The 18,211-nt window shown below is 43.8% G+C and overlaps 1 protein-coding gene across 19 annotated transcripts in view; it reads right to left on the bottom strand.

Annotated features, from left to right (window-relative positions):
• The window catches only part of AGBL4 (AGBL carboxypeptidase 4), a 1,457,272-nt gene that overhangs the window by 206,615 nt on the left and 1,232,446 nt on the right, over positions 1-18,211 (bottom strand). For 15 of the 19 annotated variants that reach the window (XM_054666701.2, XM_063780628.1, XM_054666727.2 and 12 more), the window contains 2 exons: positions 12,480-12,628; positions 6,099-6,312 (listed from right to left, as the gene is read on the bottom strand). The exons of the other annotated variants lie outside the window; for them this stretch is intronic. In XM_054666701.2, coding sequence (XP_054522676.1) covers positions 6,099-6,312; positions 12,480-12,628 — 363 coding nt within the window. The remainder of the gene's footprint in view (positions 1-6,098; positions 6,313-12,479; positions 12,629-18,211) is intronic. 19 annotated transcript variants of the gene reach the window in all.

Genomic DNA, 18,211 nt, shown 5'->3' with positions numbered 1-18,211 from the left:
TTTTTCTCTCTGTCAAAGCACGAATCACAATCTAATAAAACTGTAACCACATTGTTTCCCCCCAACAGACTGGGACACTCAGGCATTCCCTCTCTACCCCGGGCCAGGAGAAAACAAACACCCATAGTGACTTTGTAGGAACCTGAACCAAATGAGGGAGACAAACTGTGATGAGAACTGCTTAGAAGTTGAGATATTCGTATCTGATTCTAACCCTAGATGCTGTGCAACCTCTAGGGGGGACTTCTCTGGGTCTCAGTTTCACTATCTACGAAAGTAGCATTTCAAACCAGAGAATCTAAGAAGATTCCCCCAGCTCGAAGTCTCTAATTGTCTGCAAGGTAATAATGGCAGGTAAAGTGGCAAAGGAGACAGAAGGAGAAGGCAGGAGAGTGGGTGTGGTGGCCCTTGGAGCCCCTAGCATTAGTCAGGGAAGTGGTAGAAGGAGAAAGGTGCAAATGGAGGAAGGTTTTTGGAGGAGCCCCCATAGAATTTCAATCATTCTCATTTCCTGTGGGTAACAGCACTGAACGAAAAGCTTCTCAGGTTGATTAAAAGGCTTTCATTAGACTCTAGATATTAATCACCTGCAGTTGCCGGGAATGTCTCCCTCTGCGAGGGAGCATTTGAGATTATTGCTTAATTAACAAGGTTTATAACAGTGCTAATGTGTCCTATTAAAAAAGTTATAAAAATTAACCGGAACGCAATGCTGAGGCTCATTTAGAAAACTCAGACACTCCACAAAAGGTCATTTGACCTTAATAGGTTTAACTGTCATTCTGGAGCTTGTCATTAGAGGAAGACTCTGCTTCAGCTCTCCTGCTTTTGTCTTTCCAAAGCAGCGTCAATGTTTGCCCCATCCCTCTGCTATCGGGTAAGGAATTATTTTAAAATCAAAGAGAAGAAGAAGAAATCCTCACCAACTCTGTGAGCATAAAGGCTTTTCTATTTTTTTATATGGCAAATGTGACTACATGTAACAAAATCAGACAAAATAAATACAAACAATCTCAATCCAGCAGACAGCTTGCATGGGAAGAACCAGCCAAATGCAATCTGGAACAGCTCAAATAATTAGGCTAAAAACAGTGGTTATATTGTGGGATAGGAGACAGATGTCAAACCTGCCTGTCTTTAGTAAAAAAAAAAAAAATCAACATTATATTTCAGTAATACAAGAAAACTCTGGTGACAGCAGGTAGCCTGAAAGCCCAGTTCAGCTTGGCTGTCTCTAATCAGATGTATGGCCTTGGGCAAGTGAATTTCCTTCTCATTCACGTACAAGGCAAGCATTTACAGGCAATAAGGGTTAGACAAGTCTCCTAGGAGGCAAAGATACAGTAAGAAGAGAACTGAGGTAGGCACTGGGTGCTCTAAGATGAATGACAGAAGCATCCACCCACCCCAAAAGGTCAGAGATGATTTCCTGAAGGAAGGCTCACCTAAGCAGATCTGGGTGGTAAGCAGCAGTTAGCCAGGCAAAGCAGCACAGATGGAAGGTAGGTAGTGGGACCTGTGTTCCAGGCATCCGGAAAAGTATTTGCAAATTCCCCAAGGTGACAGGGAACAAGGCTTGTTCACGAAATACAGCAGTTCACCATGGTAATAACTTAAAGTTCAAGGGGAATACTGCTGAAAAATAATACAGGAGATATAGCCAGAAACCAGATTACACAGGTGCTTCTATGGCATGTTTAGAAGCTTACCCTTCAACAGTGAACATTCTGAACAGGCTGTGACTGGGTGGTGGTCAAGGGATATCTGGTTTCTGAAGATTGCTCTGGTTACATAATGGAGAGAGGAGTCTGGAAGCTGCCAGAGTAATGGAGGGGAGAAATGAGTGTGGGCTATGAGAAGGGCAGTACTGTGGAGAGATGCAGATGGTTCTCTCCATATTTGGAAAAAGTAGAGAAACTTTAAAATGGCTTAGAAAATGGGGGAGTGGATCAGCAGTGGTTTAAGAGAGATTTGGGGCCAAACAGATGGGTAGTGAGGGATGTGGAGGAGTCAAGGATGAGACCTGGGTGCCTGGCTGGTGGTACTATTCACCAAGACAGGGAACATAGAAGAGGCAAAGGCTTCACAGAGAAGGAGAGGAAGAAAGAGAGAGAAGTGAGCAGTGCAGTTTTGCCAATGTCATGTGGGCATCTGTGAAGAGATAACCAGTGGGCACTTTGATACATAGATCAAGAAATCAGAAGTGTGAATTGAGTCAAATACAGATTTGGGAATCATCATTCATTGAATCAACAAATATTTATTGAGCACTTACTATAGGCTAGCCCTGAACAAGATGCTCATAAAGTTTAATTCTAATGGAAGTGGGAGAAGAAAGAAAATTAACAAGTAAAAAAAGTAAATAGGAAATGCTATGCAGAGACTTGGAGTAGGGTGATGTGACAGACAGCAATGGAGAGGCTACTTTAGACTGAGTGGCTGGGGAGGCCTCTCTCAGTGACAGGGAGGGAGGGCACGCAGATCAGGAGCAAGGGAGTAGCAACAGAAAGGACCTGGAAGAAGGCCTCCAGGGCTACAGCACGATGGCAAATGGGAAGTGTGGTATAAGATGAGGTCAGAGGCGTCCCAAAGGCAGATCATCTGTAACAGGTGAGGAGTACAGATTTCAACCCAAAGTCAAGGGCACACTGAAGGCAATGGGAACAATAGGAAGTGAGGAGAGAAGCTGAGGAGTGCTTGGTAGGATTAGCGAGAAGATGGCTGGACACAGAGGAGAGGGCCCATCAAGGAGACTGAGAAACCAGAGAGATGGGAAGAAATCCCCAGCGTGCAGAACAGGTTTCTCAGTGAAGGAGGAATGATCGTGTCAAACAGTGCCAGTGAGACTGTGAGAGACACACAAGGATTTAGAGACGAGGAAGTCACTCGGGACCTTGGTGAAAACACATTAAGCAGAAGGCTGGGAGGGGAAGGCAAATGGCAAGGGCATTACCAGGGAACACACACAGTGGGTGTAGCTCGTCTTTCCAGGAGCCTGCATGTGAAAGAAGGGAGATATGATAGCAGCTGGGTGACAGAGTGCCCTTTAAGGAGGGTTTCTTTGCTTTTGTAAGACATGAGTGATCAAATATATTTACATGATGCTGGGAAGGAACCAGTAGTAGAGCAGGAGCATAACTGAAGGAACAAGGTACTTAGGAAGGCAGGTGGACTGAAATCCAGAGCCCAGATGGAGAGAATCACCAGCCCCAAATAAGGAACTCCTTTGGGACAGGAGGCAGGAAAATGGGGGACATAGTTAAGTCTGTAGGTGTGATGCCTCAAAACTGTGGAAATTCCTTTATTTTCCTCTGTGAAAGAAGAGACAAGGCCTATCTCTTTGATTGATGCGAACTATCATATTTGGAAAAAGTAAAAAAATTTAAAAATGGCTTGGAAAATGAGGTAGTAGATCAGGGAGGGAAACTCACACAACTTGGCAGATGATGCTGAGTTCCAGCTGGGGTTGAAGCTAAGGAGTGTGTAATGGCCCAAGCCACATACATGGCTGAGGTGTATTCTTCTACATTGCTGCACTGCTACAATCCTAGGCAGCCCTGACTATCTTACGAGGTAAGATGATTTCAGCTTAGTTTTCAGCTAAGAAATCTGAAACATGGAGATTTTGATTTACAAGAAATCACACAAAATTTGGTCAGGGGATCAGCTTGTGGGTCTCAGTGTTTCTTCTGTTCAACCTTCATTTACTGAGTGCCTACTATGTGCCAGACACTATGTTTGGAAATAAGGCCACAGAGATGAATCAGATACAGTCCCCAGATCCCTGAGGGAGACACACAGCAGATGATTTTATACCATGTGATAATGGCAGGAATAGACAGTTATCTGAAGGCACCCAGGACCTCCGGAGTCACGTTCCAACAAACATAGCAGAATTAGAGGTCGGTCACCTACCAGGCAGGGCAGGGCAGGGCTGCATCCCCAGGATGGCCTTTTTCTCAGGGTGACCTCCCAAATCAGGCTTTACCATTTCAGACAGCAGCTAGACGAAAGGTTACCTCTGATTATCCAAAAATAAGCGGCTGCCTAAATCAATTAATCCGGAGTCAGCCAGACAAGGGAGGCAGCTATGTTACAGCAGAACAAGCCCCAGACCAGAGTCGGCGGGTGTGTGTTTGAATCTAGGCTCTGAAACCTTATAGCTTTGACCTCAGGCTGGTTGCTTACCCTATGTCCTGCCACCTTGAACTCCAAAATACACCCTACACTTGGGCATATTTCTCCACCTCCACTGCTGTGCCCTTAGTCTATGGCAGCAGCATCTCTCACCAAGAGCACTGTATCAGCTTTGTAACTCATCTCCCATGTGGTCACTCCATGATTGGAAGACCTCCATTGCCCTTTGACTCCAGCAAATCCAAGCTGCTTACTGTGGCCTTCCCAGCCCTACAAGACAGGCTCTCGCCCACCTCCCTGACCTCACTCTTCCTTCTACATCCCAGCCATCTGGGGCTTCTTCACACCCGGAGCATGCCAGCCTTCATACCTGCTGCTTATTCTGCCTGATTTGCCACCCCTCAGACCATTATAAAGATGCTTCTTCCACATCCAGATTGCAGCTCAAATGTCACCTCCTCAAACAGACCTTCTCCAGCTACCCCAGTGAATGCAGCCCTCTCTGTCCTACCACATCATATGAGCAAGCTCACAGTACCTGAAGTTATCGAGCTTGTTCCTGGACATATTTGTTGTCTGCCCCCAGAGTCTGCTGAAAACATATGTGTTGACTGACTGAGTCTTACTTTCTTTATGAAGACATGGCAGACCTGGACACTAGTCAGTGGTTAGGAGCACAGATTCTGAAGACAGCCTGCTGGCTCGGGTTCCTGGCTCTCCTCCCACTAGCTGTATAACCTGGTCAAGTTACTTAACATTTCTGTGTCTCAGTTTCCTTGTCCGTAAAATAGGAATTATAATAGTAGCCAACAGTAGGGTTGCTATGAGGATAATGAGTTAACATACATAAAAGTGTTTTTTAAAAGAGAACCATTGAACAAAAACCCCCAAATCCTGAAACACAGTTAAGTGCCTAAAATAATTAGCAACTACTTTATTCTCTTTGCTCCCTCTACACCATGGTCTGTCTCTATAGTTTGTGTTTTCTGTAGAGTAACTAGTTGTTTTTGTGTTTATCTTCCCTGTGAGAATATGAACTCCTTGCAGATGACGGCTGTGTCTTACCCCTCTTTGTGTCTTCAATACCCATTAGAGGGCCTGGCAAAGAATGGATGGATGGAGAGAGGGTGGGAGAGAGGGAGGAAAGAAAAAAGACAGAGGAGAAAGAAGAGAGGAGGAAGGAGAGAAAGTAGAGGAAGGAGGAAAGGAAGGAAGGAAAAAGGAGCAAGGAGGAAGGAAGGAGGGAAGAAAGGAAGGAAGTAAGGAAGGAAGAAGGAAAAAGGAAAGGAGGGAGGGAGGAAGAGAAAATTCCAGAGTCCAGGATACAGCCCTATCTTTAGGGAGACAAATGACTCCCCGTCTCTTTGCCTGCCCTCCACCCTCTCCCATATACCAGAAAGGAAGCTGAATCTAGTGACTACCAGCTGGTCTTCATCTCATTAACTGCTCCAGGCACAATGCTAGAACCACCAAGAACTGCGTCCCCTAGCCTTGACCTTTCCTGCTCTGGGTACACAGCGGCATTCCTTTCCCATCTCCATACCTTCGTTCAAGATGCTTCTGCCTCCAGAAGAGCAATACCTCACCATACACATCTGTGTCTCCTAGTCTGCCGTATCCTTCAAGGCCCAGTTCAGTGACCCCCGTCCCCAGGAATTCTTCCCTGATTTTCCAGCTAAGGGTAACCTCCCCTCCTGAGAACTCCCTTAGCACACCATCTGTCCCTTTCTCATGCTAATTCCTTGTGGAATATAATCGTACTTGTGTCCACAGCTCATCTGCCCTGGTAAATGTGAGCTCTTCTGGGGCATTTGGGTTATCCGCTTGGTGTCCCCGGGCTCAGCCCAGGGTCTGGCATGCAGAAGCTTCATAAGTAATCGTTGAATTGAATTGTGCCTAACACATTCTTGACAGAGTAAAAGACAGAATCCCAGCCATTGTGTTTCCACTCAGTGACCTACCTCTGACGATGCTTAGTTTGTGAGGCGAGAGGGGTGGTTTAGGGACTGCATCTTTCTTTTTTTTTGTGGCGACGCCTGTGACGCTCCTGTTTTTCAGAACATCTGTTCCCCAAATCATAACTGCCAAGTTCTTCGTGTACTTGGAATCTCCTTGGGTTACTTGTAGCTGGTGCCATTTCTCCTCATCAACCCAAATCCCGCTTCCCAGATGGACCTGAGAGGAATAAGAACACCAGCACCTGTTTAGTCCGACAGGAGGGCAGTGGGAGGCTTCTCTTGTCCTTTAAAAAGCATTGCTGCACAACTGTAAGAGATTCATGTCATAAATACGAAATTAACTCTCTTTAAGGGTAATCGTAATAGCTATCATCTACTGAATACGTGTAGTGTGCCAGGCCTTATTCTAGGGCTTTATATTTGCTATCTTAAATCTTCATGGCAATTGTGGATAGAAGGCATTATAACACCATTTTCCTTTCAGATGGAAACACCGGTTCAGACAGGTGAGGTGACTTGCTGAACATCATTCAACTAGTAAGTGGCAGAGTTGATATTCTACACTATACTTAGTTTATCACAAGGCTGCTCAGAGCCTTACCAAATCTCAGGACACACATGCTTAACTTCTTTCTGTGTTACACTATGGAAAGACCCATCTTCCTTTAACGTGAACATTCTGGGACATATACCTTCCTAGTATGGTGGTTCTCAACCTTGGCTGCACACAGGGGTCACCTAGGGAGCTGTAAAAATCACCAGTGACAGCCGGGCATGGTGGCTCACACCTGTAATCCCAGCACTTTGGGAGGCAGAGGTGGGCGGATCACGAGATCAGGAGATTGGGACCATCCTGGCTAACATGGTAAAACTCCATCTCTACTAAAAATACAAAAAAATTAGCCGGGTGTGGTGGCACGCGCCTGTAGTCCCAGCTGCTTGGGAGGCTGAGGCAAGAGAATCGCTTGAACCCGGGAGGAAGAGGTTGCAGTGAGCCGAGATCGTGCCACTGCACTCCAGTCTGGGAGACAGAGCGAGACTCCGTCTCAAAAAGAAAAAAGAAAAAAAGAAAAGAAAAAAAAATCATCAGTTCGTGGGCCCCACTCCTAGAGATTCTGATTTATTTGGGCTGGGTGTGGCCTAAATAATTCCAGTGTATGGCTAAGTGTGAAAACCTCTGCCAGCTCAAGTAAGGAGAGCAGCTGCCCTGCCAATTGGAGTAGGGCTGTGCCAGTCCTTTCCCACCTCTGAGCTTCATTTCCCTACCTATGAAGTGGTGGAGCTGGATTTCATCTCAAAGTTCCTTCTGGCTCAAAACACCTATGATTTTAAACACAACCACAAGGTACCCAGTTTGATTCCGACGGCACAAAGAACAAAACACAATCTTATGCTCCCTATGAGTTTCAGTGCAGAGCCAATAAGACCCAGAATGTTCCAGCAATAAGCTATAAGATTTTAATTTGTTCTCCTTTCTGCATCTTTAGTAAATCTAAAAAAGAAAAAAGAGTATAAAATTTAGATCTCACAAGTCATTTACTAACATTAATCATTAAAAAAACAGTGTTCACTTTGACATTGCCATTTATGTCGTGCTTCTGCTGAGTCTGTGAAGGGACGAAATGGCCTCTGTGGGGACAGAGGGCGGCAGCTGCTAATGAGCTAAACTTTCTAAGGGACATGAGAAGGACCTGCCAAAGGTCCTTGTTTTCAGAAAGGCCTGCAGGTTGCCAATATCACATGGTCAGAGACATCTCTGGAGAGGTCCCTGGTCTAAGAGACTGGATGCATACCCAACTAATGGCAGACCAGCAAGATCAATTGTTCAAAAAACAATTAAAGATCTTTCTACTACTGGAGCTTGGCTTGGGAAGGAAGGTGAATACACATAGTTAGGCAGTCAGGTCAGCCAGCAAAACTTCTTCCTTTACCAATTACTGAAATTTTCCAACCATCAAGAAGAAAAAAAATAGCAATGCAGCCCACCCATGAATGTAAGTCAACAATCTACCTGCACGTCTGACTTCACCTCCTTTTGCTCAAAAGATCAGTCAGACTGCTGCAGGCAATCAGATAACTAGATCCACCTGGCCTCTCTGTGCTGTAAACTTCAGTACTGCAAATCTGTTCATCCGCTCAGGAAAGATAAGCAGCCTTGGAGTGAGATGTACTACCTGGCTGCTGGCTAGGCAACACGGACACCAAGGTCAAGTGTGGCCTTTTCTCCGCAGTTCGAACTGCAGGTGGGCAGTCTGTGTGCCAGACTGGGCATGCTGGGGACAAGTTCCCCGCTGCTCCCTGCTGGACCCTGCATCACTTCCCTTGATGACACTTGAAGCCACCCACACAAGCTTCCTGAGATAGGAGAAAAACAAGGAACTCTGAATTACATTAAATTCTGAATCAGAAAATCATAGAGATGGATGCCAACTTTACATTTTTCAAAAATCTCTGCTTTTTTCCCCCACCACTGATCCTTGCTTTCCTGTGATCTTTTAATTTGTTATTCTTGAAAGGGAGATGAAAGTCCTTTTAGCCAATGTTCTACAAGAGAAAAGGGGTACTAGTATTTTTTGAGTACCTGGTTCACGTACAATGAACCAGGTATTGTACATTCAATTTATTTATTCCTCATAATGACCTTAAGAGATGGAAATAGGTAGAAATTATTTTCCCATTTTACAGATGTAAACAGAGATTCAGAGGGACTATGTAACTTTTCCTAAGGTACACGATCAGTCCATTTTGGAATCAAGATTCAAACCCAAATCCTGAAGCTTCTGCTCTCCCTGTCTTCCTTGCTGCCACCAAGGTGGTACTGATGTAGATCAAAGACAGCAGACCTAACACATCAATGTTCAGTTAGTTTTCCTTTTGAGTTTCCTCTGTATCTGCCTGGCTACCTCCCACACCAGCTCCCAGTGCAGTTCACCACTGCAGACAGGGAAACCAGGAAAACAGCCACCGACTGGCCTTTGCCTCCAGTCCTTGCTCCCTTCAACCCGCCCATCCTATAATCACGACAGATTAAGTTCCCTAAAATACCTCCTTCCTTGTTTGACTAGATGACTTCTGCAGTCTTTCAACTGTGTTTTTAGGTAAATCCTCTGGAATTTTGAATGGCTCCCTGTTTTCTATCACATTTAATCCAACTTCCTCAGCCTGGCTTTGAAGGCCCATTAGAACCCATTCTGTTCACTACTACTTCATTTCTCTACTATATTCATCTACATAGTCCATCTACACTACAAAATTCCGGAACTTGTTCATTTCCCGCTACTTCCAGTGTGCCGTAACATCAAGAGGATGGGTGCTGGAGCTGCCAGCCTGGGTGTAAATCTCAGCTATTCTACCTGCGTGCTGGTTAACTTGGGCCAGTCACTTTACTTTCCTGAGCCTTACTTTTCTCAGCTATACAGTCAGCAGATCAGTGCTACCTCAGAGTTGCTGAGAGGGTTAAATGAGAAAAGATGTGTAAAGTGTCAGGAGGACACAGCAACTGTTACATCCTTTACCCTCTTTCCCCTCCCCATGTTTCCGCTCCTGCCATTCTCTTGTCCAGGAATAAATGTTTTCCCTACGTTTTCTTAAGCCTGCTAATCTTTCAAGTCCCAGTCTAAAATTCAGGAAACACTCCTTAATTACTGCAGAGCTAAGTTCTATCCTTTCTGAATTTCTAGCCCACTTAGAGCCTTTGCCACCTGATTCAGTCCTTCACAGTACATGTCAGTGGGGAGGGTCAAGGCTTTGCCTCTTCTGTCCCCTACAAAGTGATAAGGGCTAGTCTGTACACAAAGCAGTAAGAAATTGATGGGCATATTTAATGTCTTTATGGAACTGTTTTTCACTTCTGATGAGCTGCTGTTCCTTGGAGATGAAAATATTTTCTGACATTCACTCAAGTACAAGGCCAACTTTAGAACACAGAAAGAAATGGGCTTTGCTATGACCAATCACAGGTATAGGCCGGGGCATTTGAGACAAGGGCCCCTGAGGTTAGCAAGGCTCAAGGTCACCTGGAGCAATGCTCAGTTTTCAGGGATGTAGCAGAACAGACTGGTGAGAGTACTGGCCTGGGAACCAGGAGGTCTGGCTTTCAGTTCCTGCCTGCCTCTAACCTGTTATGTAATTATAGAGGAGTCCCTTCTCTGGATATGTTTCCCTACCCATACTATGTATAAATTAGGTTATTTAAAATTTGATGGTCTTTGCAGCTTTATGATTCAATGAGTTTTTGAAATAAAACATTTAGACAAAGAAACACAATGCACTTTACCCAAATCAGAAATTTGTGTGGCAAGCCTGATTCATGTAAACCACAGTATACTATTTGACCAAAGTGTTAGTGTTATGTGTCAAAGGAGGTTATTAAAAATATGGCATCTGGTAGGATGGAACTTGATCAAAATATATTTATGTGAAAAGTTTTATAGGACAAAAATCATTTCCTACTAGGAAATGTGTCCCATTCCAGTGCTCTAAGCCTTGCAGAGATTAAGGCCTCTGATCGTGCAGACAGAAGGAAGGGTCAGACGAGACAGCAGAACCAAGAACAATGAGGGCTACTTCTGGGATGTGGAGATGCTGTTCTGGGAAGCTGCCATCATTTCCAGTGCGTCCACTTCCTTTCCTCTGCATTTAAAACTCTCTCTGCCTGACTACCAATTAGGCGCAAATAAAAACCAGGTTAGTCTTATAGCAACATGCTGGCAAAAACCAATGAAAAAACAAAATAGGCATTTTCAAGATTTGCTGTTCAACTCACGTGTAAAAATATTAAATGAGATTTGAGAGACTCATTTTCTGGGGGAAGAATGCTATCTTTGCAAAAGAGGCCCCCTATAATGCTCTGAAACTATCCATCAGCCTTCAAGGCAAGGGAGAAATAGATTTCTCTTGGAAGCTACTTTAAGAAAAACTCTCTAGTCACTCCACAATGTGTTCATGACTAAAAAGAAATCAACAAACATAGCATAGTCCTATCTTTTATCTTTGATTGGGGAAGGTTCACCAAACTTAGATACACAGTTTGAATCAGAAAGGCCTTTGGAGAGCATCAATCCAATCCCATCTTTCACAGACAAGGATGCCGAGACCCAGAGAAGTGAAGGACCTTTGCAAGGTCACACAGGTAGGACAGATGGAGAGCTATGCTAAGAACTCAGGCTCCAGGCTGCCGACTTCCAACTTGTCATGCCACCTCTCCTCTGCAAAGCTGACGTTTCAAGCCTGCTGAAGGCAGCAAGGCAAGGCAGAATAGGCCTGTGGCCTGGCCCATCAGCTTTGCCTCTGCAGGGGAGGAGGCGCTCAGTGGGAGATGCAGGGAACGACAGCACATCCAAGAGAGTCCTGAAAACTAATACGTTTCATTTCCTCAGCTTGACAATATTTGCTTTGGCTCAGGTTGGCCAGTTGCAGAGACATATCTGGACAAACCCAAATGAAACAAATTTTTCTTTCTCATCAACCTAACAGAGAATGATACTAAATAAACAGAGACCTTTTGAAGCATGAGGCAAGAAAAATGAACCAACACATGACGCGTTAAGGAGAATGAGAGGCGATGTCTGTAATGCATGCCACGGTGGCAGAGAACATAACGCTAAAGCTGAATTTCACCAGTGCCAACACAAAGGGCTCTGATGTACTTCTTCAAAGATCAATTCAATTGAATGTTAGAAGAATGTCAGAAAAATTTCCTCCCCTGCCCTGCTGGTATATCATCATGTGACTTTAAGATTTTTCAAGAGCGATTCCATTACTAATAATCTTAAGTTTTTGTTTATGATTTGTTTTCAAGGTCATATAAATAACGCTGAGTAGTTCTATAAGGTCCTAGGACTGTGCGCTAACCACTGCTGCATACACAGCTTGAAGGAGGCTTGGGGATAAGGGAGTATGTCTTGTTCTTCCCTGTATTCCTGTTATCTAGCACAGGGCTTAGAACATACAGATACTTTCTAAGTGGTGAATGAACACAAATTGAGTTGTTATCTGTAAATAAGATACTTCATTTCCAGTTCACCTGATAAATTTTAGGCATCTGGTTACATAGGAAGGTGGGACAAGTTTCATCAAACTATCATGGGAATTAAGAAATATCTTTCTCACTAGTAAGCTATTTTAAAATGCCAATTTACTTTTACAGTTGCTTTGGATCAATATTTTTTAAAAAAAGAAAGAAAAAAAAAAGGAAGAAGGAAGAGAAAACGCCCCAGCAAAACTACGCTACTGATAGTATACAAATTCCAGAAACAGTCATTCAGGGCTAGGCCAGGAGGCCAACCAGTCAAGCTGCGATTTGGAAAGCTCCCACCATACTCTCCACCTTTACTCTGACTAACAAACACTTGCAGGGAATGGATATTGAGCTTAAAACACTACCTTGCCATTGTCTAGGATATACTTGTCCATGACAGGCGCAGGAGCGGGGTAATAGGACGACGTATTTGCTTCCTCACTGAAAGTGCTCCGTAACTCCGGCTCGGGCTCGAGACATTCTGACTTTACTTTTTCCAGATCAATGGCGGGACCTAGGCAGTTAAGAAAAGAAATCTGTCTAGAACTCCAAGGAAAATAAAAGGCAAATATTTTTAACTAGGCATCTATCAGCACACAATGGCACAAAAAATTTGCTAGCTTATTTTTGTCCATTGAACTACACTTAAACCCAGACTCGAAAATAATATGAGGTATGAATGTCACAAGGGAAAAGGTGGAAAACTGGAAGACAAGAGTGGACTAGACTCTAATCAAGTTTGAATGAAGAGCACTCTTCCAGGGTGTCATTGTCTAAATGGAAAGGCAGGGATTCAACTTCCTGCATAGGAAAGAGGTTCTGTTACGACTGGGTTGGAGGAGAAGGGGTGGGAATTACTGAAATATGCAAATCGTGTATTTGCCAAAATCCTCACCTCAGTATCTTACAGTGGAGAAGGCCGTAACAGAAGAAGGGAGCTTAGGAAAGTGTGGGCAAAAATGTGAAGGCCTCCCCCTCCCCAAGACCTAGTATCTAGACTGGAGCATTTGAATCAAGAAATTAAAACACAATACACATTAAGCCCCTGATTGCCTGATCCAGCAGCTACTCTGATTTTTATTTTAATGCAATCAACACAAATTACATGCAGTTTAAACAGCAAAAAGGAAGCTAGATAAATGGTGATAGTTTCTAAAGGGGTTATTTTTTCTCCATTAGCTTTTAAAAATGGACTGTTTTATAAAATCACCTATTGTGTGTTGATTACTTAAGGGCAGAGAAACAGGATGAAAATGGGTAAATAAGGCCAAATGACTTGATTAACTTTTGTGGGAGAACAACTTCAAAGGCCAACATAATTTAACATGCTGGAAATTCTCCCCATGCAAACATTTCAGGAGTTGACTGAGATCAGAGATGTGGCTACTGCCACAGCAGCTCCCTCTGTCTGTGCATGTTAACTTAGGTAACAGATGAACTCACAGACCAGCCTTCTCTTATCCTAGCCATGTGGACAACTGGGTACAAAGCTCTTTATATATTAAAGCCCTTTGTAACAATCTGCTTGCAACTCTGGGTTCAGTTAACACATCCTAGACTTTGGTTGGTGGCAGTGAAGGTCCTGGTGAATTTGTTACTAAAATTCTTCATGATACAGCTTCCCAGCAGAGAATCTCAATCCTGAGTTGCTGGCAGCTGCTAACTGAAAGACGAAGTCTCTGTAGTATCATAAGATTTAAGAATGAAACTTGCACAAAGCTGAATGCAAGATGGTTGGGGAGCAGAACAGTGCAAATAAAAGAGCTCGACTCATCCTGGTAGAGATTTCAGGTCCCATTCCTGGCTACACTATATTTTAATTGTGTGACCACAGGTGAGTAAATTACAGATATAGAACCTGGCAGAGCGAAGGACCAATAGCATCATCATCGTTCTGACAGCACCTCCCAATTAGAGGTGCAAGACCTATTCAAGGGCTGGGCCTAGGTCTTATTCTTTCCTTTGTCCCCAGCACCTGGGGCTGAGTAGGCACTCTCTAAATGTTTGCTAAGTAAATAAAACAATGACAACAATGAATGAGTAATTCTAAAGTTTCAGAAGCAAATACCAAAGTTTCTTCTCTCTGTGTGGGATCACAGGTTAAAATTTTGAGACACAAACAAATTCAAGTGGAGCATTTGATCTTTTCTCAGATCTGGGAAGAGGTAATTACTTAAATTTCCCCTAAAGCACATAGCTGAGTTGGCGTGTAAAGTCTCTTCTAGCTCTGACCTTCAGTCAACAGAAAAAAAATAATAGGCTGAAAAGAGGAGGTCCATGAAAGGCACTCACTCACGGTCATTTTAGCAAGAACATGTCTTTCCTCTAAAGCCTCCTTTTCCTTCCATGAGAGGCTGGACAACAGAATGAATCCAGTACAGCCGTAACTTCAGTTGATTCTCTCCCATCCATCTCTATAAAGGCCATCAAAGGGATCCTCCACATGACCCTGTCTTTCCTTGCTTAGGCTGCCCACTACCCTCAAAATTAAGTCCCACACCATGGCCTCCATAAGGCCCAGAACAACCAGCCTCCTCTCTACCTCTAGGGTTCATTTCTTGCCCCCCACCAATATTCACCTCTGCTCAGGTACCCCAAATGCTATGTTGTTCCAGGCCTCTGTGCTGTTTGTCTTGGCGTTGAACACTACCTCATCTGTCTGCCAAGCACCCAGTTAGACTTTCAGACATAGCTCAGGTGTCTCCTTTGTGAGGCTTGATTGTCATCATCCCAGGTAGGGGGGTCTCTACATTGTGACTACTTTTAGCAAATTATGTTTGCAATCATCTGCCTGTCGGTTTTCAACATTAGACTATAAAGCTCTTCAAGAGCAAAGTTTTACTCCCTTTAGCATCTTGGAGCCTAGGGAAGCGCCTGGCACATGGCAGGCTCTTAGTAAATTCTTCATGACATGAGAGGGGAGGAAGAGAGGGACTTTAATGGGCTGGGAGAAAGATTCTGAAGTAAAGTCCTGCTGCTGAGTAGAGGTGCTTGAGGGTAGAGGCATGGACAGGTGGGAAGCTGTTCTGAATGTCTATAATCTTTCTTGGAGTCCGAGAAGTAGAAATCAGGGCTGTTAAGTTGAAATCAGAAGCATCTAGTTAGAATGGACAATTCACATGGCACAGTTACAGACAAAGGGCTCTGCTATCACACTGTCTACAGAGGGACAGCTAAGGGACATCAGAGGGAGCAGGGGTTGAGAGAGTCACCTCTCTGGCTCCATCCTGTTGGTCCCCTCCCATAGTCAGACTCCGCTCTAGGCAAAGTGGCTGGCCTAACCCTCTCCACACATACACCATTCTTTCCTGCCTCCTACTCTTTGCTTATGCCATTCCTTTTGTCCAGAACATTCTACCCCTAGAGATGTCCACCTATACAAACTCCACCAGTGAAGCAAGGCCTGACTCAAATGCCATCTCTCCAATGAGGCTGCCCTATCCCCTCAAAGACTAGTAAATAATTATCTCTAGCCCTTGGCTTGGGATTTGGAGACAGAGCTCCAAATACTGGGTTTAAGTACTGGGTTTGCCACTTACTGTTTAGTTGACTTGTGACCTTCCTTGGGTAGTAGAGCTTCCTTTGGACTCTCCCCACCCCTCTGCCCCTACTCTACCATAATAATCAGATGTACTTATTCGTCTCTATATCTGTCTCCCCTACTAAAGGAGGAGGGGGCAGCCAAAAACGGTGCCTTTTTATGTCAGAAATGGAGGCTTGAGGACAGCCAAGGACCGTGTCTTTTTATGTCAGAGACCAGGGCTCACCTGGCACAGTGCTTGATTCACATTCTATCCTCAAGAGATAATGTACACATAAATAATTGCTTAACCTCTCTGATCTTGTTGTGTCACCTGAAAGGAGGAAAGATAACAGTGACTTGGCAAGACTGAGGATTAAATCAGATAACTATATATATATATTCGTATATTTATATGAAACAATGATTTCAGAGTCTGGTACAGAGTGGGTTTTTTTTGGTAAATAGTCGTTCACTCCCTCTCCACCCACTCCCACACACGTTACACTTGTGCGCTTAAGTTCGTCTCTACTAAAGCATAGGTTCTGTGAAACAGAGGCCCTGCTGTTCTGCTTTTGCCCCTAGTGCTTAGCACAGGCCCAGCACAGAGCAGGTCCTTGTACTCCACAGCCCACCCACTCTCCTCAAGGTTCACGACGGTCCCCTCAAGGCTCACGAAGGTCTCCTAAGGGACTGATAGACTTCTGTCAAATATTGAAGCTACTATACTGAGATCTTGGCTCTCAAGAAAAACTATTTTCTAAATTTCTCACTCAGCACCATTTGCTTAACACCTGGTGAAAGCTCTCCGCAACAGCCTCCTCCTTCCAGGACATTGTCTACAGAAGGTCGGCTTGAAAAGCCAACCAAAGGTACATCTTAAAAGGGAATGTTCAGGAGACGTGGGTGTGAATCCCAGCTCATGACTTTGAAGTCAGATGATCTTACCCTCTCTGCAACTCAGCTTTCCTACCTGCAAAATGGGCATTACCAAAAGCCACCATGCAGGCTGCTGACGCCTCTGGAAGAGCCTAGCACTGAGGCAGGCACAGAACAGACAGAAGCTGGCAAAACGGCAGATGAATGAAGGAATGAATCAATCAACAGAGCACGATGTTTAGCATTACAGGATCAGAAAGAAAAGGAACAAAAAAGCATGTGTTTTCTTCAGGGAGAGCAGGGAGGGCCCCTAGTGCTTTTAATTTAAGAGGGGGGAAAATCACTTCATTGCAAATTTTAGTCGGCTTCACTACCGATGTTGGCAATTTACATCTCATTACAACAAATGCTTCAGATTGCTGTTTTGCTTTCAAAAAATTTCTGAGGCATTGTTCTCCCTCAAACACATGTGACCAAATTAGCCACAATAATAAGCACTTGCGTTAAGAGACAGCATTGTACAATCTGGCGCAGATATTTTAGGTAACAAAAGAACTTTTTTCACTTTGTGGGAAGAGTAGGAATTTTTTTTTAAAAAAGGGCTTTGATCCATTTGCATTCGGATATTGACACACACTTGAGGTTTATTTTGGGGAAAATATACCTTCCATGGAAAGAAAACTCTCAGCTGGGTAAAGGAAGCTTTTAAAAAGTATGAAAGGTAGTACTTGTCTTTTCATTCAATCATTCATGAACCCATTCATCACACAACCCCTGACTGCATATCAAGATCTAGGCTCTGCAAGAGGCACTGGGGACCCAGAGACAAAGTATGTTCCTGTTCTGGGGAAGTTCAGATTTAACATGTGAAACACTATTATATAGCATACAAATAACTCTGATTTAACGGATAAGCAATAGATTTAGTGTTAGAAAAACCTGGTAAAAATCCTGGTTCTGTTATTTACTTTACCTCTTTAAGCCCTACTGGCTTTTTCCCTAAAATGGAAAGCATGACACACAGTTACGGTCTTTGTAAGTGTTTGCTGGGGCAACAAATACATGAAATTACACCATTTTCTATTCTTGTTGTATCGTAAACTGGACTAATGCTGTTCTTTCTGATTAACACAAATGTTTATGTTTGTGTGACTTCCGGGTTTAGAAATCACCTATTTTTTCAAACATGTATGTGTTTGGACACTAAATATCATTTCTGATTTCAGCTGAAATGGAAAGGTTAATAATATTCGATTCTTTTTTCTTTCTTTCTTTTTTTTAGAAAAAAGGACTAAATCCTTTTACTTCTGTAAGTAAATAGGAAGTTTCTCTGTTACAAGTACCATCCTATTTTCTTCATAAATGCAAAGCAAATCAAGTCAAAATTCCTAAATGCGTACAGAACATCTGCTGTGGCACAGAAAGTACTAGATTTGGCAGAATAGAGATGATTTTACTGTCGAGAAGTACCTGGGCAGGGGAACAGCTTCATAACAATGAAGGAGTTAAACAAAGGCCTTGGAAAGAGACTAGGGAAGATGCCTCCGGAGCTGGGTAGGAGGATCCCCCTCTGTGGACCTTCTCAGACCCTCTCAGAAGTCATCAGCTGCTCTCACCTGCTGCTGTAGCGTGCCTCTGTTTCTTAGCCCCATTAGTCTTCCAGTGAAAGCAGAGACAAATCTGGTTTCATTCCTTTGG

Source organism: Pan troglodytes, chromosome 1, assembly GCF_028858775.2.
Source record: "Pan troglodytes isolate AG18354 chromosome 1, NHGRI_mPanTro3-v2.0_pri, whole genome shotgun sequence".
Taxonomy (NCBI): domain Eukaryota; kingdom Metazoa; phylum Chordata; class Mammalia; order Primates; family Hominidae; genus Pan; species Pan troglodytes.
The sequence above is the reverse complement of the archived record's forward strand: the minus strand, read 5'-3'. Positions and strand labels throughout refer to the sequence as shown.